General features: G+C 40.4%; 1 protein-coding gene across 1 annotated transcript in view; it reads right to left on the reverse strand.

Annotated features, from left to right (window-relative positions):
• Positions 1-19,349, reverse strand: part of atp7a (ATPase copper transporting alpha) — a 30,701-nt gene extending 11,352 nt beyond the window's left edge. Inside the window, 18 exon segments of the mRNA XM_064327622.1 lie at positions 50-236; positions 333-515; positions 898-1,092; positions 1,279-1,413; positions 1,635-1,789; positions 1,999-2,126; positions 2,308-2,399; positions 3,499-3,745; positions 4,039-4,248; positions 5,312-5,388; positions 5,490-5,651; positions 5,743-5,906; positions 6,222-6,443; positions 6,921-7,631; positions 9,847-10,306; positions 15,185-15,315; positions 17,576-18,298; positions 18,809-19,349. Of these exon segments, the coding sequence (XP_064183692.1) occupies positions 50-236; positions 333-515; positions 898-1,092; positions 1,279-1,413; positions 1,635-1,789; positions 1,999-2,126; positions 2,308-2,399; positions 3,499-3,745; positions 4,039-4,248; positions 5,312-5,388; positions 5,490-5,651; positions 5,743-5,906; positions 6,222-6,443; positions 6,921-7,631; positions 9,847-10,306; positions 15,185-15,315; positions 17,576-17,636 (3,520 nt within the window). The 5' untranslated portion in view covers positions 17,637-18,298; positions 18,809-19,349.
• Positions 19,350-20,459: the final 1,110 nt, after the last annotated feature.

The following is a 20,459-nucleotide window of genomic DNA, read 5'->3' on the forward strand; positions in this document are numbered from 1 at the left end:
ACTGATTAACAACATTTCTTTGATCAATGGGGAATGCATCCCAACTTACTGAATGACTCTGGTTCTGTGCTGAGGGGGTGTACGCTGTCGCTGATCTGCACCAAGATGTTCTTGTCCTCATTATCTCCATCATTCTGCTGCAGCCGCGGCTCCGTGCTGCTGACCTGGCAGTGAATACCACACCCAGGCACAGTCTGGAAGTCCGTGCAGGTGCCCAGCAGCTCAGTGCCCAGCTCCTGGAAACGGAGAGATAAAAGGGGACGAGGTCGGAGAACTTTCCGGAGCGGTGGAATTGGAAAGGCCCCATCCGGGGGAGACGGACTTGCACCGACCTGTTTACAGTACTTAGCGACAGCCACTCCCAGCGGGTGCTCGCTGTTGTTCTCCGCTGCCCCCACGATGGCCAGCAGTCGAGTTCTGGGCACGTGGTTTCCCTCAACCACCATCTTCACCTGAATCACTTTGGGCGTGCCATATGTGATGGTCCCGGTTTTGTCAAACACTACGGTTTGAATCTGCAGGGGAAGACCAATCATTCCTGGTCAGTGAAAGCAATGCACCGGAATTGCTAAAGGATGGGTTCCGGCAAAAAATGTGATTCACCTGGAAGAGGTGCATTTACAGACTGTTGCTTAAGGGGGCTGTAGCTTAGCCCTTGTAGCAAATGTCATTTTGAATTTGGAATATACATCACTGATATAAATGTGATAATAGAGTTTAATTATTTAGTTGAAATAATGAGTCATGGAGGTTCAGTTGCTGGAGTTCCCTCCAGAACCATTTCCTATGTGCCCGAGACTCTCAGGGAAAAAAGTACCGGCACGATATAAAAACAAAATATTTATTTTTAATCTCACGAAATCTTCCTTTCCCTACAGAACTGACAGAACTTCTAACCTTGTGTGCCATTTCCAATGGCTGGCCACCTTTTATGAGGATGCCGTTCTGTGCCCCAACTCCGGTGCCCACCATGACAGCGGTGGGCGTGGCCAAACCCAGGGAGCAGGGGCAGGCAATGCACAGCACAGTGATAGAGGCCTGGAAGGCGAACCTGATTATCACTTCCGTCTGAGAGATACTCTTATTGTAGCCCTGTAGGAGAAACCAGCAAGCACACCATAGTAAGACAATGCATAGACAATATGAGCAGGACCTAATTGTTGAAATCAAATATATATAGTTATAGTTATAAATATAACCACTTATAGACATCATAGACTCTGCAATAACAATTGATATAAACAGAAATTAATGAATTTTTTTTTTTTGTTTACTCACCGGGAAATATTTCTCAACCAGAGAAAAGTCTACACATCCAATAGCAATCCAAGCAATTAGGGTCAGGACAGAGACTCCGACAATGAAGGGAACAAAATATCCACTAATCTTGTCAGCAAACTGCTGGATAGGAGCCTGGAGGAGGGCAAAAAAAAAGAGACTCAATCTTATGCCCGCGTCATATTGTCTAGATGTGGATAAACCTACAGACCAGGTCATAAGCCATGCAATTAATTTTTTTTAATTAACAAAAAGTTATTATGAAATAAGACAATCAGTCTAATTATAGAGAACAGGATTCACTGCGTGTGATGGCTGACCAATAAATCAGTAAGCCCATGGAACTTCATAATCACCTTTGATGTCTGCGCCTCCTCCACCAGTCTGACAATCTGAGACAGGGTAGTGTCAGCACCAACATGTGTGGCAGTGATCAGCAGAGCGCCATTCTGATTTATGGAACCAGCGATTACAATACTCCCGGGTTTCTTGGTCACAGGCATGGCCTCCCCTGACACACAAAACAGGGAGATTTTATTGTTTTGGTCTCAGGCTAAGAACCACACACATCACAAAGAGAGAACCAACACTCAACCCACAAAGAGAGCAAGTAAGACCAGCAGCATATATGAGCACATACCACCTTTCAAAGATCAAGGAACATACACACACATGCACGTGTGCGCGCGCACACATGCACGCACACAAAATCAGCCCCACCTGTGATTAGAGACTCATCTGCCATGGAATGTCCTTCAATGACACGCCCATCCACAGGGAACTTCCCCCCGGGATAGACTCTAACTACATCTCCTCTCTGTACCAGGTCAACCTCCACCTGCTCCTCACTGACAGGGAAAAACAAGAACCAATTACCAATTTCATCATTCTCATAAAGTTTCTCGCAAATAGCATCATTTTTGTAGTGCAAGGCAGTCTCACGAATATAAATGAGTATTCTAAGCTGGGTGAAAGTCAAAATAATACTGCATTAAGTAACACATAAATTAAAATGCAAAAACCAAATACCGCAGAACAGTCATATTCTCATCCAGGGTGACGACAGTCGCCTCTGTCGCCTGTAAGGACATCAGCTTGGACAAGGCTTCAGAGGTTTTACTCTTCAGAAATAATCAGAGAGACAGACCAGGTTAGAACGTTTACAATCATTCTACTTCACGCTGGCATGGGAATCCACACTGTTAGGGACTTGCATTACCAGCTCACTAACACAAAGAAGAAAAATAGAATCAAATGCAGTAATCCTTAAAACTTATTTTTGCTTGTGGCAAGGTGCCTTATTTACACTCAGTGACCACTTTATTAAGTACACCTATCTAGGAATGGGTAGGTACCACTTTTGCCTCCAGAACAGCCGGAATTCTTTGTGGCATGGATTCAACACGGTGCTGTAAAATCCTTAGGGATTTTGGTCCATGCAGAAACGATAGCATTGTGCAGTTCCTGCAGATTTTTCGGCCACATTTTCATGCTTTGAACCTCCCATTTCACTTCATCCCAAAGGTGCTCTATTGGATTGAGATCTGGGGACTGTGCAGGCCATTGGAGTAAACTGAAGTTCTGTCATGGTCCTGGAACCAGCTTGTTCTTAGATAATAGGAGTGGAACCTGGCATGGTCTTTTGCTGCAGTAGGCTATCTGCTTCAGGGTTTGACATGTAGCGTATTCAGATTATTATTTCTGAAACATGTTTCTGAAGTATTAGTACTCCATGCTCCGTGCTTTGTGTTTTCAGCAGTAATGTTGGTACTGTTGGTGACGAAACAACCAAAATGTAGTCATGGTTTTCAAATGCAAATCTGGTCAATCTGACGTGTTCGAGAGACGCATAAAAGAAAACAATCCAGCGTTCAGAAATAAGAGTTTCAACGGAGGGAGTGTTTTATGATGCCAACTGGCGTCATCCGGGTTCAAGGAGTTAACAAGGTGGTTTTGCCCATAGACCTGCTGCTCAAAGAATGTTTTTTGTTTATCGCACTTTTCTCTGTAAACTCTACAGACTATACTGCATGAAAATCCCAGGAGGGCAGCTGTCTGAGATGCAGGAACCACACTGGCACCAACAATCATACCACAGTCAAAGTGGCTTAGTGGCTGTTTGGAAGAGCAGGCTATTTGCAATAACTAGTAGTTGTATATCTAATCAAGTGCCCACTTTATGAAAATATCAAGGCCTTTGTCAAGAGAAAGAAAGAATACCTTTGCTATCTGTTCAAGCCACCTTCCCAATGAGATGAAGACGAACAGCATTGGGGGCGTGTCAAAAAAGGTGACAGGATTGGTTTTCGCCTTCTCTATCATGGCCACCAGCAGGATGAGCAGGGAGTAAGTGAAGGCTATGGACGTGGCCAGCACAATGAGAACATCCATGTTAGCGGTCTTGTGTTTCACAGCTTTGTACGCCTGGATGTAGAAGTAACGCCCTCCAATGAACTACAAAGGTAAAAAGAGAAGGGGAAAAAAACAATTTGAAGAAAGAATCAGAATGCGATACAGACTTCAAGAAATTTTATCACAGATTACAATAGCTCATTCAATCCTAATTTTAATTGAACAGGAAAGCTAGGATAAGAACATGATTCACATCTTTTATTGAATGTTATATGTTATATAGGTCTTAGAGTGTACAAGGAGACAGCAGGGACATTTCTGTAAGTTAAAATTACTCAAAACTCCACCCCTTCCCTGTGGTTCCTAACTCAGACAAGCATGAAGGGCCTGTGGTACCTGCACAGTAGGCAGAAAAGAAACAAAATTAGGTTCATGACAGACAGCCCAGGGAGGAGCTGTCTCTCCAGAAACATGGAAGAGTGATGATGTTGAACGTCTTCTGAGCTGGCGTTGTGCTGGTGTTCCGTGTAGACGTAGTGGTCCACAACGATCATGTACATCATCATCCCCATCACAGGGACGCAGAAAAAGAGGCTGACCAAGAAGGACCATCTCCACCTGTGAGGAACAAGGAATGGTCCATCTCAGAACCAAGAGCAACTGACGCACATCTAGAGTCATCGCTAATAAAAAAAGACTAATGATATAAACACAGCAGAATAGCTTTCCAATGAGAAAAGGATTTAACATGCAAACACCACAATGTCATCGCATAGTCTATCAGTATACCAGATTTACTAAGCCTATATGAATTTACTCATAATAAATATAAAGATTTAATATCGGAGAATTTAAAAATGAATTACAGACAGACCCTGGGATATGATGTGGGAGCAAAATGAGCAGGCCAATGCCAATTAAAAAAATTTAAAAATAAAAAAATGAGAGGCTGCACCAACAGGAACCCCTGTCATGAACACAGCAGGTTTACGCTTTGGGATAGAATGGCAGCATCTATCCAGTTTTACGTTGTGCTCGTTGTGAGTGAACTCCCACTGAGGCAATAAGTTTCATTCATCAGCTACACTACATGAGCAAAAGTATCTGGACACCCCTTGATCGGGGGCTGTTTTTCATGGTTTGGGCTAGGCCTCTTAGTTCCAGAAAAGGCAAATCTTAATGCTACAGCATACACCATTTGCATGTGTGTGACTTCAGGGTCTACCTTTAAAGCAAAAAAAACCCTGTCTGGCACAAGACCCCACAGAACAGTTTTGTGCAAGGCCAGCACAGGAGTGAGGCCCTGTGCAACCTCCCCACTAAACCCCCTGCAGCGGGCTAGGAAAAAGTGTGAGTACCGCGTTAATTCAGAAAGCCTGTACAAAGACAATGACTATAAGGTTTCAAAACATGCACTATCAAACCGGTAAAACAGGAAGACTTAATTCATTTAAACACTGGAAATAAACCTAGTGCTCCCTATGGCTGGTGTTGGGATCCATCTGAAATTACTACGATTTTGAGGTGAACAAGTTCCCAAGGGAATAGCATAAATAAAACAAGAACAATGGTATCAACGTATGTCCAATAACATAAGGCTTTAATGCATTGTTTGGTACACTAATGAAAGTATTCATTCATTAACAGAGTGAAAGCGGTTTAAGTTGCGCTGGGTACTTACTGTCGTATTTCTTTGCTGTGGTCCAGATGACTGGCAGAGCGGTCTTTCTTAACAAGCGATGCCTCAAAGCCCAAGTTCTGTCAATCAGTGATACGTTTTTCCAATCAATTATCACAAATAGGCCTTTCACACTCTCCTACATAACTGACCCTGCAACTTTTCAATAGCAAAAACTCACCTCAACCAATTTGATGATGTCACGTGGTCCAGTCACTTCTGGGTCATAACTGATATGGGCTTTGTTGGTTGCCAAAGCAACAGAAGCATAAAGAATACCTTTGGTTTTCATTAGATTCGACTCAATTTTGTGGACACATGAGGCACATGTCATTCCCCTGACCTTCAGGAAAAACAAAACACTGCAATTAAAACAAGTTCTTCTGGTTTTTTCCCCACAATCACAAAACTGAAAGAAGATATGAGTACTTCACCACAAGCTCCAGGTTTCCATTTGAGTTGTCCACATTCTCCATGACGGAAGCACTGAAGCCCAGCTCTGCAATGGAATCCGCTATGTTGGAGGGGTCAGTGACTCCAGGATTGAAGCGAATCTCTGCCTTGCCGGCCATAAGAGCAACTAGGACTGAATAAACCCCTGCATAAAATACAAAAAACACACCAATTAAATACATAACCATTTTGCTTTCTGATTACACCCCCTAAAATCAGTTAAGAATCAGTATCAGCTCAATAGTTAAACTCCTGTTGCAGTACGATAGTTTTCTCAAGGCAATAAACCATTCGCAGCAGTACAATGTGACATTTTTAGTATGAGCATACTTGGCTAATATACTCAACCATACAAACATGATCACAAAATGTAATAAAACAAGGTGACTGCTTGCTTTATGCTGGTTACTGCCATTATCACACCCATAACTGATATTAATGTTAAGCATGCTGGCCTTACCATCCTCATTTTTGAGGTTCCTCTCTATGTTTGCCACACATGAGGCACAGGTCATTCCCCCAATCTTGATGAAACATTTGGAAAGGGTCTGTGCCCCTCCCTCTCTGCTCCCCAATAAAGGCCCTTCCACCTCTTTCACAGGCACTGGACCCGTAGGGGAGGGTGAAATCGGCTTGCTGGGACATGATTGCCACTTTGAGGCTGGTACTAGGGAATTGGTTTCTGCAATTGACAAAGAGGAGATCATTTCAATCAAAATAGTCAAATATGAGATAAATGTTTTTGATGTCAAGGGGGAAATTATGTACTCTAACTGTTCCACCATTAGTCCTTTCCAACTAATTTCATAGTAGGTCTATGTCACGTTGCTCATTTCAGTTCATAGGACAGTCAACAGTCATTTATATTTAAAGTGCTAAATGGAACCTGCTGTGTGCGAAATGAAATGGCGCAGCTCTATTTAACATAGTGTTATACGCTGACTCAGTGAGAATAGGTGGATATTACACTGCCTATCTGAGCCGTCCATTCCCTGGGTGAAACTATGGCCAATGATGCATCATACCAGACAGCATTACTGAGGCCAAGATTCAATTCTGGATTGTGGGGTGAATCGCTGCACTGAAATCCACACCTTGGAGGCCACATCACTTGCTTCAATAACATTCAGACAACTAGGTATGAAATGGTAAAACTTACCAGGAAGAAAGGCATCAAAGCCCATATCTTCAATGGCTTCCCTCAGCTCCTCCTCAGAGGTCATCAGAGGGTCATATTCAAAGGTTCCACTGTGGTTGGCTAAGGAAACCTGGGCAGACTTTACCCCCTTGTGTTCAGAAATCATTCCCTCAATGGACTGTACACAGGAGTTGCAAGTCATTCCTTCAATACGGATTTCCACTGCTGCCCCCAAAGGCTGGCACAAAGGAGAGACTGGTGACGAGGTTGCAGGTGGTACTGATAGCAAAGTTGGGCTTCCGCTGTTGTTCTTGACAACAAACTGTCCAGGTGTTAAAGTCTCCATTCCCTGCTGAATTGGGCTCACATTGACAGGTCTGGGGTTGGAATGTGGAGAAGAGCGCTCTCTCTCTGTGGCCTGCACCTCAGGTGTGGGAGCGGAGCTGCCCTGCATGCAATGCACACTGCTGTGACCATCTATTCCACTTCCATTTAGCAAAGTTGTGGTTATGTCTTCAGTGGCCTCCTGTGGGACCGTCTTGGCTGGCAACAGGGCACTCTGGCCAGAGGTGCTCATCAGGCGATCCAGCTCACTGCTGGAGAGTTGCAGTGGGCGAGGTTTGGATTTGATGCTGGCCTTGAAGCCTGCTTGGCCAATCTGGAGGATGATGTCATCCACTGTGATGAGGTGAGTTTGATACAACACTGTAGCTTCCTGGGACTCCAAGGAAACTGCAAAATGAAAGGGGGAAAAAACTAAGAAACTACAAAGCCAGAAAGAAAGAAAATTTAATTCCCATGAATAATGTTAACTTGGGGAACATAATTTTCCCACTGGGGGTCAGTAATATGGAGGAGGACCTATTTTTGTTCTCCTTAAGGATTTTCCTGTGTTTTCTTGCCTATGATGGCAACAACAACCCACCATGCTTGATAATATGGTTGGCCTTACCTGAGGTGCGTTCAAATTCAGCGAACAAGGCGAACGTTTGCAAACTATTTCAAACTTTTTTCCGTTAGCTTTGTGTTCGCCGCAAACGTTTGCAAACATAAACGAACATTCTGAAAAGGTAGTTTGCGGTGAACAAAAATGCATGCTAGACTGAGGGAGTGTTCCCAGATGGGGATTTCGATTGAAGATGCTGGTAAGTGTGAGCTTGCTAACAGTTAATGTTAGTATTTTTATGTAGCATAACGTTTAGCTAACATTACATTAGCTATTTCCACCTAATGTAGCTAACGTTAATGAGTACAAATGCTCTCGTGGCCATGTCTGTTTATGTTTAATGCAAACAATTTGGAACGTTCTTAAAAAGCTGTTCGAATTTAACCGTTCAAAGAAAACATGTTCGCCACGAACGTTTGCCTCTGTTCATTGAATTTGAACGCACCTCAGGGTGATGGGTTGTTTGGTTCGTGCCAAACATACTTGTACCTTGAAAGTACTTTACTTTTAGGTAAAGAGCACAGCTTCAGCCTCACCAACCCAGAGAACTGACCACACGGGGATTCAAAGTCTAGCTTTACTAGCGGTAAAATGAACTACTGTTAATACATATATATACTCACTGCTGAGCATATATATGTATAATATATACAAATAATATACAAATATACAAATAAATGTATATCGCAGTAGTACAAATAAATGTATATCGCAGTAGTTTATTTTACCACTAGTAGAGCGAGCCATTCTAACCCGTAGCACATATTAATATGCAGCACATTTTCAGTGATGATAAATTACAATAATTTGTGTTAAATAATCCTGAAATTATCCTCACTGAAAATATTTTACTTACCTTATGCTATGCTGCTTATGCTACCTAGCAAAAATCTTTAGCTGATGTGCACTGTGCAGTAGCATAAAGAATAGTTTGTTAAATTATATCATGTTTATGAACTTTTTTAAAAAACATTTTTTAACAAAAAAAAAACAGACTATTTTTTAATTACAAAGAATCACATAATGATAATGTATATTTCTATCCTAAATTTACAGAGGACATTGCAACAAAGAGACAGTACTTCCAAAGACTGGTCTAAAAGAGTAGTAAAATGTGGGGTCAAAAATTGGTTCAAAGTAAGAGGGAATGTACACATTAAAAAAATAACCAAAGAATATATATTTATTTATTCATAGCCTGGCCTATTGTGTTTGTTTCTTTTTTTGCCTAGTTGTTTCTAATACTTAACCACCTCAAACTAAGGTACATCACTGCACACTTGATTTCAACTAGGCTAGGCTTTTTTCTAGTAATCAAAGTTTAATTCAAAGAATAAATTATTAACTACATTATCAACATTGCTGAGGTTAACTCAAATACTACCCTTGAGTAAGGTCACTTGTGCTGCACCAATGGAAATGAAGATTAATATTATCAGGGGTGCAAGTACACAGGGCTGGAATCCTATTGTAGGTGTACTGATTTTTATGATGAGACCAAACACCACAGGTGCACAATGAATAATAACTGGATTTATTCTCCCATACTTTTAATGAATTAAATAGCTAAGTCTTGCCTGTTATTATGATACTTAGTCAGGCCTTCTGAGAGCCATCATAAATATATGTAAATTGTTACATTAAAAAAATCTATAAATAGTCTATTAAAAACTCATGAAACCTGGTAAATACATTGCTGCTTCTGCCATAGAGTTCTATTAAGAGTAACATAGGATCAGACATTCACACATATGAAAATGTGTACACACAAGTAAGCAAGCTCAATGCAAAGGCCTTTATACCGGCATTCAATGTAATCGACATTACAAAGCTTACTGAGAAGCCAACAAATTCACTTTAAAATAGCATTTTAAACATTTACATAGCAATGCTAATGTTGAAGCAGATGGTAATAATTCAGCTTTGAATACAAACCAATGAAGCCAAATATGTATCCACTCTGGGGTGAATTTGTTTAACTTAAGAAATGAAGGAAATCACCTCTGATTTTATGTATTCCTTGCAGTTTCCCAATCTTCCCTTCGATGGTTGTGGTGCAGGAATGACAAACCATTCCCTCGATATGCATTTTCACCAGTTCCTGTAATGGCCGGTCCACGGACCTGGGCGTTGTGTCCACAGCCAGGTTGTGCAGAGCCTCGTTCAGTTGCTCGGCGTTTAAGACAGAAGGAATGAACGTGATGGAGCAGCCTTTCTGATCTGGGGCTGTCCGGACCTCTACGACCCCCTTTAACTCAGATAGTCTGTGGAGTTCCTGTGGCTGGAATGCAGGAAGATCTGTCATGGCGATGAGCTTGGTTTCTGTGGGCAGAGCTGTGGCTGCGGTTGAATTGGCTTGGTTGAAATCGAAGCCCACGTCCACGATGGCTTCCGCAAGGGAATCTGGGCTCTGCAAACTGGCATCAAATACCACGGCAGCCTGCTTCTTCTCCAGGGACACCTGCAATACGACACCTGGTTCAAGCTCACCTGAAGTATTGGGGGATTCTATTAGTAAAGTTTCAGTTAGCTAACGATGTTACAACAGTTCCAACAATTTAATGGTATAAGGTAATAAATACAGCATCAATTCATATAGCCATTGCTCATAAATTCCCAACCTTTAACACTTGAGTATACAGTCAAGTCTAGAAGTATTGGCAAGCTTGATAAAGATAATGCAAAAAAGGCTGTCCAAAATAAACAACACAGGTATTTAACTATATTCTGTACTCAAATCACAGGCAAAATCATCATCTTTTATACCAATTCAATTGTTTAGAGGAAGATGTTGCTTGCAACAAGTCATTTCCTCCCCCCCCCAAAAGGTAAATGTCAAAATTACTGGAACCCCTGCTTTCAATACGTTGTGTACCCTCCTCTGCAATGATGCCCCTCTACTCCTTCTATAGTGCTGAAGTAACACGAGTGGGCAGATTGAAACTGCCTCGCTGAGCTAACATTAGCTCAGGCATCCCAGCAGCAGTTCACATCTGCAGCAGAACCACTTTTCTTGGCATGAAGATTATGGTTAGCATTAAAAGAGACAGTTAGCTTTCTGGAGCTTTCTGACATAATTTTAGTCTTAGTAGCCTATATGCCGTGATGTGTGTAGGCATAATTTATCAAATTTAAATTAAATGTTACTTAGCTAGATTAAATCAAAAACATACATTACATGGCCAAAAGTACGTTGATACTCCTTTGAATTAATGAGTTTAGCCACTTCCGACACACCCATTGCTAACAGGTGCATAAAATCAAGCATACAGCCATACAATCTCCATGGACAAACATTGGCAGTACAATGGGTTGTACTTCCAACATTACACTGTTGTAGAATCCCACCTTTCTAACAGGTCAGTCCATCAAATTACTGCCCTGCTAGAGCTGCCCCAGTTAATTGTAAGTGCTGTGTAAGTGGAAACATCTAGGAGCAACAACGGCTCAGCCGTCGAGCAGTAGGCCACACAAGCTCACAGAACAGGACCATTGAATGCTGAAGCGCACAGCATGTAAAAATCATCTGTCCTTGGTTGCAACACTCACTACCGTGTTCCAGACTGCTGCTGGAACAAAGTCAGCACAAGAACTGTTTGTCGGGAGATTCATGAAATTGGTTTCCATGGTCAAAAAGCCGCACACAAGCCGAAGATCACCATACACAATGCCAAACACCAGCTGGAGTGGTGTAAAGCACACCGCCATTAGACTCTGGCATAGTGGAATCATGCTTCACTATCTGGCAGAAAAAACCAGAACGCATAGTGCCAACTGTAAAGGGGGGGACCAACTCCATATTAATGCCCATGGTTTTGGAATGAGATGTCTAAGAAGCTCATGCAGGTGTGATGTTTGGGTGTCCACATACTTTTGGCCATGTAGTCTAAGTGGAGAACCAGTTAACTTTTCCAATTTAACAATACAGGCCTACCTTATCAACAGCTGGTAGAATAGCTTTTGTAATAAACAGCTTAGGAGGCTGTCTTGCCACATTTACAAATTTTAAGAAATTTGTGAGCCAGCTGGCTTATCATTCACACTAGGAGATACCAAAATTGGGTATTGTGAACAGTGCAAATTGGACAGCGCAGCGAGAACGTTAAGTTGATAGAAATAGGTTGATTTATTCTGGATACACGTATTCAGGAGGTTAATCATCAAGGGTAAGGAATATTTTGGTTTACTTCCAATATTTTTGTCTAGAGTTCCATATTTGTTATGTTCCCAACACACATGAATATTATGGGCAATTATGAAAAATATTTTAAACAATTTGATTCTTCCTGAAGGCCAGTGGTGCACCAATTATAAATAGGTGAAACTTTCTTAGATGATCTGGGGCTGTATTCACAAAACATTTTATCTAACTCCTAAAAGTTCCCCTAAGTAGCACTAAGTTTCTTGCTAAGAGTTTCCTCTTAAAACCTTTTCACAAAGCCACTGGGACCAACCTTTGCTAAGGAATGGGAAGACTTAAGTCAAGAGAAAGGGCAGGGTTTACCTTGTTGCTATGGACATTGCGTTACACAAACAAGCTTACTTACAGTACTATTCCCACAGTGACTGGTTGATAGGTGACAGGTCTGCATCAGCGAATTCATCACAGAAATACTGTGGTAGGAGGTACCAATTATGTTGCCATATTCAAATAAAGATTTTTTAAATAAAAATATAGGCTAAATGTCACTTAATTAACATGAAACCAAGAATTGAATAGTAACTGGTCGAGCACATATACAAGTGTCTGCCTCTTGCATATCTCGCCCACTCACAAAATAATGAGCAAATATGCATTTAAATAGCCTTTAAATTATTAGGCTAGAATAACCATGACTAAAAGCAACAAGTGTGATGCCATATTGCCCAGCAACAAAAATGAAAACCAAACAGGATGCAAGAACAGCTTTTACTTCTTGCCCAATTGGGTCATGAAAGGAAGGACATTATTAAAGGGAAATTTAGAGTCAGGATCACTTCATAAGACAAGAAAGAAGTGTGGGAACATATACGCTTCCAGATAAATGTGCCATTACCATTTCTGTCCACTCTACTGTATTCATAATACCTCAGCTGAGACAATACCTTGATGTTATTAAATGTTTCTACAACACTGACACTAATACGAGGCAGATTACCGGCAGCAGCCATTTTTAGGAACGTTCTTAGTGACTTAGGAGTCCTGCTGACTAACCCTAACTTTTCACGGATTGACCTGTTTTTAGCACTAAAATGCTTTGTGGAATTACTCATAGTCCAAAAACGTAGTAGTCCTAAAGTTAGAATTGACACGACCATTATTTTTCAAAAGACTCTCCTAAATCAGTCAGTTAGGGGCCACTTTCAGCCTTAAGATGTTTGGTGAATACAGCCCCAGGTCAGTAGACTCCGGACTTAATAAAATTGAAACTGGAAGCATTTGAAAATCGGTGAAAATACCACACACTTCACAGGGTTAAATCTCTAAAATTAAGAGGGAATAACTTGTGTAAGAATTTTAAAAGTTTGAATAGCTGCTCAACGTATACTCCAAATAACAGAGACAACAAAAACTCAAATCAAGTAGAAAATCCTGGTTGATTAGATAGAGACTAAAAAAAAACTAATTTTTTTTTTTTTTTTTTTTTACGGAGAGTGGACAGCCCTCCCCTGCTTTCATATTCTTGCTTTATTCAAACAGGAAGAAAGCAGAGGTGGCAACTGATACGGTTCACTGATAGACTTTAAAAAAAACTAATTCTTTTTTTTTTTTTACGGAGAGCGGACAGCCCTCTCTGCTTTCATATTTTTTCTTTATTCAAACAGGAAGAAAGCAGAGGTGGCTGATAGGGTTCACAGCTCAGAAGGTGTCATGAAAGGTGTTTGAACCCCCACCTGCACTGGGGGACTTGCATGGCATGAGAATCGGCCGCACTACAAACTGTGCCACTTCTTGCCTTTTTAAAAAGGCTAATAGAACCTTAAAGGAATAAAACAGGGTTTCCAGGGTTCCCAGGAAACAATGCATTAAAGACTGTCAAAAAGTAAACAAACAACTCTGAACATTTGCCTTAGAGGTCACGTGTGCCATATTTTCCAGTTCACATTACTGTTAAATGTACCCGACAGTCAACAATTACATTTGTAGGCTTGACTTTTGAAAAGGGCAGCTGTGTATCAGACAGACTATTACATTATCTTCTCATTCAGCTCCCCCTGCAGGCAAACATACTGATCGGGGATAGGTCAGGCCACACTAAAAACCCTTTCAGGCTATCTGGCAGCAATACAACCTACTGTTTTCCCTCAAATGTTATAGAAACACAGGAGGGGAAGGCTGGAGTAAATAAAATTATCAGCCTTAATTGGAAAGCCCTGAGGTTCTTTCCCATAAATCTGAAAATCCTCTGCCATGTCTCATTGCCTGTTTTATTTGACAACTGTGGCATGGAAACCTTGTTTACTCCACTATATAATTTAAAACTTGCCATGCACCAGGCTGAATATTTGCTTGAAAGAGGTCTTAAGGTGTTTGCTGAAATTGACACCCTTACACTTATCTACCTATGCCATGGGTACGCTAGCCCATGGAATGCAGCGTCTTTCAAACACAGGACATTTCAAAATCTGCTTTTACACTAATTCACTTGCGTTCTGATAAAAATAACGGATTTTGCCAACATGCCAACTCACAATGATAACACAATAAATGCATGTTGTTCATAATGACAACTATAACAGAAGGCAGATGAAACAGCAGGATTAGTAGGATGAAATAAGACACAAATAAAATCTATGCTATGTACTGGCATTCTGATCAAAACAAATTTTTGCCACTCGGGTAAATATATATTTTTTTTAATCAAGGAGCGATTCCTGTTTTAACTTACTCATGCTGAGCAAGATCTGCTTTTCAACATTTCATTGAAATGCTTTCTCTGTTAATCGTGCAACGCTACCAATGGCTGTGTAACAACACAAATGTCAGACATCAACGACTGGCTCAAAGTAGTCTAACGAGAGTATTTGTTTTGTTGTGGTTGTAATCTTTAAAAAGACATTTTAGGTCTTTTATTCACATAAAAAAGCAGAATCCTGCATTAAAGCAACCATTGTTCTATGACCCATTCAGCTGGAAAACAGTATAAAATCTATCATGTAATCTTTGATGTGACCCCACAACCATTCAACGACTTCTTTAAACACCAATTTCTGCTGAATTTAATACCTCACCATGTCCTTATAAAATGGTAATATTGATATTGATGTTGCTCTATTAAGAGAGATTGTCAATTGAATGTTACAGAGTTCCCCAATGCTGTGTGAACACCGATTTGCTAAAGAACATACTGAAACTCACCTGGACGTGGAACACTCCTGGCATCCCGCTGATCCTCTGTTCTATACTCTGTGCACATGATCCACAAGTCATGCCTTCCACTCCCACCAGCACAGAGCTCACTGTGGTTTTCAGATCCATAGTCCCGTAGTCTGATCATACACAATAGAGAAAAGTACTGAACCCTACAAGCTCTGGATTTCGATATAAAAGAAGCACACAGCAGCATCTACCATTATACGTGACAACAAAGAGGAGTGAACAGCCCAACCAGTTCAAGTTAATTGGTTGGCTAGTTTGAAATAAGTCATGAAATATCACACACTTACAATCATAGCATAAAAACTCACTCACACACACACACACATCACGTATCAAAACTCAAGAATATTCAAAAGGTTCAAGAAAAATTCTAATGTAATTTTTCAGATCTTTTCTCCACCAGTGAATCAAATTTGATTGTCAAAATAGAATAACAACTAGGCTAAATTCAGTGTGCGATACAAAACTTCAAAGTATCTTTAGGTTGATTAAAAGATCTTCACTCTAAAAGGGATTCCACCCAAAACAAAGGCTCAGGTTTTCATTTTGCTTAATGCCCCAATGCAAATCAACATTATTCATACAAATGAATGCCAGCCCATTTTTTTTTACTCTAATAATACAGGCAATACACTTCTGCCAAAAGCATTTCAATAGTGTCTTATGAAAACCGCTTTTTCATAATAAAAAAAAAGCAAACAAAACTTATTTACCTACCGTGAAACCAAAAAAAAATCACTCAGAAATATTGTTTTTATCCTACAAGTAATAATTATTCATCATTGAAAGTCGCAAAACTCTGGAAATACAATCCAGGAAATGTACTTGTACGTCTACAAAACAGGAGTGGAAATTTTAAGAATGGTGCGTCCTGCTGAACGAAGGGTCTGTTCTGTCCTCTAAGCCTCTTCTGCACTGCACTTTAATAAGTGGTCTGTTTCCTGTGTGACTCAAAAACTTCCAATGACCACCACTAGCTTGGTTTAAAACACACTCATTTAACTGGACATTTATTTAGTATGGCATAGGGCAGTTCATTGAAGTCTGCCTTTTATCAGACCCCAAACAAGACCAGGTTAAAACCTAGTATATGGCTGGACCGAACCGGCCGACATCACAGACATGCGCGGTGTAACTTTATCACTCACTCAGTCAGTCAGTCAGTCAGTCACACACAGACATTCATGTTTGTAGGGCTGGCCCCACTGTTGCGGTCCAGCCAAAAACTGTGCATATAAGCCATTTGTGCTTATAGCCATTTCACCACTCACATTTTGCACCATTGTATGTTGTCATGATTACTGAACACACTGAACAATAAACCACATTATTTTAACCAGGCATACCTCTTTGACTCTTTATGTAGGCTACACAAGCCAAAGTTAGATAGCGATCCATATAGAGAAACACTAGTGGTGAAGAGCAGACACCTCTGTCTATGCACAACTGTTAGCACAAAGGAAAGGTTAAAACACTATTTTGGTGTCAGATAATCAAGTTAACATCAAATTAATCCTGTTCCAGTAGCACTGGGTAAGACTACACACGTTCCTTTGTATAAAGCCACACTGCCCGCCAGTGTCTTTGGCTTGTGTAGCCTACATAAAATTGTGTATCCGGCTACGACACTACGGTGCAGATATCCTGAGTTCTCTGTGTATGTTAGGACCTTAAAACTGCTAGGTGTGCAGTGGTAAGAGACAAAGAGGAATGCCAGGTTAAAATTAATGCAGTTTATTGTTCAGTAATAATGACAATACACAATGGTCAAAATGTGAGTGGTGAAATGGCTATTTGCGTAAATGGCTTATATGCGTAGGACATAGCATTGACTAGTCTCCCTGAACCATTGCACTTTTTTGGGGTCTGATAAGAGGCAGACGTCTATGAACTGCCCTACAGCATACTAAATGGATGTCTCCCCAAACCATTGCACTTCTGTCTTTATACAAGACAAAACCACAAGATGCAATTCTGACTAAACAGTACAACAATGAATCCTGATTGCGGCATGTCTGTAAGCTTATCACACAGGGTTAACCTTTGTAGCTGAGACATCAACTTGCTCCCCATGACAGCAGCTTTCCACCAATACAAACATGATTACACTGCATTACAGAGAACATAAGTTTTCTACAATGTTGATCCAATCAAATGTTTTGTAACTCAGCACCATTTCTTATTCACACTTGCTGACTCTCTGTCAGCATAGTAAACATTCTGTTTTCATTTGGGGTCTGGTAAGAGCCAGACTTCTATGAACTAAATGTTGTACAAGGGCATGAACTGTGTAATAAACTGCTTTAATTGATCAATTGCTGTGCTTCAAGTTCTGAGTAACAACGAAAGCCAGCAGACCCGGCAACTCACCATGACCCGGAGTGAAGTCTACTAGCTCAAACACATGCCTTCGTAGCATTTCAAGTTCCATCCATGTTCACTTTCCACCCTGACTCTCCCCATATTAGATCAACTAATTGTTTTTTTTTAAATTTTTTATATAAATGTCTCGATTAGAAACACGTATTACCAATTAGCCACTTGACTGTGCATTGGAGTGCCTAAAGGGACCCCTGGAGGACAACCATTGACATACAAATTCCTGCAGGTCACATGGTGAGCAAACCGGTGGCCCTGTGATACAATGACGAAGCAGTTATGTCGTTTTATGTGGAAAACCATTTTTATATTTTATAGTTTCCCTAGACTATCCGTAATTACATTTTAGATATCTACAAATGCATTTTGAAAAGTCATAATTACATTGTGACTAGTCAGAATGATAACTCAAGATTTGCTTTTATAATCTGACTAGTAAGGACGACAATTCAAGATATCTGCAAATACACTTGAACCACACTTTCTTGAACAAGAATCAAGGCACAAAGCTAACATTACCTAATTTGCCATTTGGACAAACGTCATGGCGTCAGAATTCCTTACATACATTCTGAAGTGGAGAGACGTGATGCGCAGTGTGTGCACAGTGGACGACTCGAGTCACATGCGAGTCCCCCAGGGAGCGATCCACCACTATCACACGCTCAGCAGTGGCCCCTTCTCAATCTACGACCCTCTCTGCTGTCTACCCGTCTGAATAAAGCAAAAACACACGAAAGGTTTTTTAAAAGTATGTGCTTTCAGCTAACGTTAGCTGGCTATGGTGAACGTTGTTGGCGTAGTTATATACAAGTTCACTTGCACTGGCCTTACCCCATAATTCCATGGATTTCCCTAGCTGTGTATACGCATTGGCAAACAATGATTTCCAATTTTGCCACTTACAGTTAAAGTTATTAGTAATCTTGGCAATATCCTTATCGAAGTTCCTCTCGAATGAGAATCGTTAACTTTGTGCCCCTGCGTGCATCCAGTAAATTAATATGAAATAAGACAGTCACGTATACCATGGCTTCGCCAGCAAACATTGCCTACAGGACCCTTTTCTTGAGGAATACAGACAGATAACTACAGAGGGCATCTAGCGAGATCTACTGCAAACTAGCGAATAGATTAGCATACACAAACATGTTCAATATATCATGTCTGATAGGTAGGCAAGCCGTGATTTTAGTCGGCAGTCGTAACTTGACAAGTACTTACCAACGACACATTCCTTATTCAGCTTTCTCAGCTTCCTCTTTCTTCACAGACAGACAGTCAGCAACTAGACTAAAGTTAGATGGAAACAGACCTTGTCGGTTTTTTTAACTTGGCTAACTTTTTGGCTAATTACCCGAGGTTATTCACACAACCAGCTAGCAACTATACAGCGTAATACCTAGCACTCAATCCGATTAGCTACAGCTGACTACAGACAGCCAGTAACCGAAATATATATTAAATAACAAAAACTTCGAAATAGGTATGATAGTTGTCCTATTTGTGTTGCTACAACACAGTGCAAGTTACAATACACTAGCACGCAAGAACTGCTAAATAGCGAATCTTTTTTATACAGCTTAATTCCTCCGTTCGGAATTGATATTTAGCTAGTAACTATTGTTTCTGTACTCGTCCCATTACCCGGCACTGCCAAATCACGATGACGACCATGAAATCAAATTTTAAGAAATGAATCGCGTCAGTAATTCATCTGACTAAGGGCTAAACTCGCATTCAACAAACATCTTCTTCTTCTTCTGCAGTTTAATGGAGGTTTGAAACCAACTTGAGTTGCATTACTGCCACCTCCTGGATTGGAGGGTGGGTTATATGTTCGCACCATTAATGTACTGTATGCTGTACACACAGGGCCAATTTACTTGTAACAATTTAGGAAGCAATGAGTAGCATTGCTTTGGAATACAGTTTGTTTAATTTGTGTGAGGTAAGATAGCCAATGTTGTTTCTTGTAATTTGGTGTAATTTTTATATGAATATTTTTAATGGCAGGCCTACATTTTGGCAATGTGAATTAATGACTTATAGACAGTGCTTTGCATGTGAGAATAACTTGGCATTTTTGCCCGTCGAAAACGTTTTTTGTGTTTTTCTTCAGATTTTGTATTGTGTTTGTTATGGGTTAGTGATTATAGCAATTCATACATAAATGTAGGCTATGACAAACATGTATACACATAAATGCATGCAAATACACATAGCCTACATTCTGAAAGAAACACATAAGCATGGATTCAATCATTTTTCCTTTACCATGAATAAGAAATAAATGAAAGTGCATTACATATTTTTAAATGGAGAATCTATAGGGCTAGCTAACATCAATTTAGAAATGTTGCTTTGCAGGGTAGCTACAGTAGCCTAGTTAAAAAGTATTTCTCAATATAGGCGCAGCAGTGAATGTGAACCATTTTTGACTTACACAAAATTGATATACCTGATGTGAATAAGTCATTATCTTCTGCCAGTTTCTATATCACCAGTATAATGTTATCTACCAGACCAAATCACAACGTAGATGTTGGAGCTTAATTTTGGAGGCGTACTAATGTTATACACTCAGTCTGTCTTGTCATTAGCAAGGTAGCTAACGCTAAACTCAGTGAAAAAATGCCTGAAAGCAGAACTGTCTAAAGTGTATTTTATTTGGATTTCAGAAATATAAATGAGTTTCCTGCAATGATTTTACAGATGCAAACACAATAGTTTAAATGTTTTATGTTGAGTTAGCCAGCAAGCCAGTGTAATGAGTTAGAGGTTCACTTGAGTCTGAGGGGGATTTGAACCCAGGTCTATCACTCATTCAAGAAGTTCTAAAGAGAAACACACTGCTCAGTGAACTACAAGGTAA

The sequence above is a fragment of the Anguilla rostrata genome, chromosome 3, assembly GCF_018555375.3.
Source record: "Anguilla rostrata isolate EN2019 chromosome 3, ASM1855537v3, whole genome shotgun sequence".
Classification (NCBI taxonomy): Eukaryota; Metazoa; Chordata; class Actinopteri; order Anguilliformes; family Anguillidae; genus Anguilla; species Anguilla rostrata.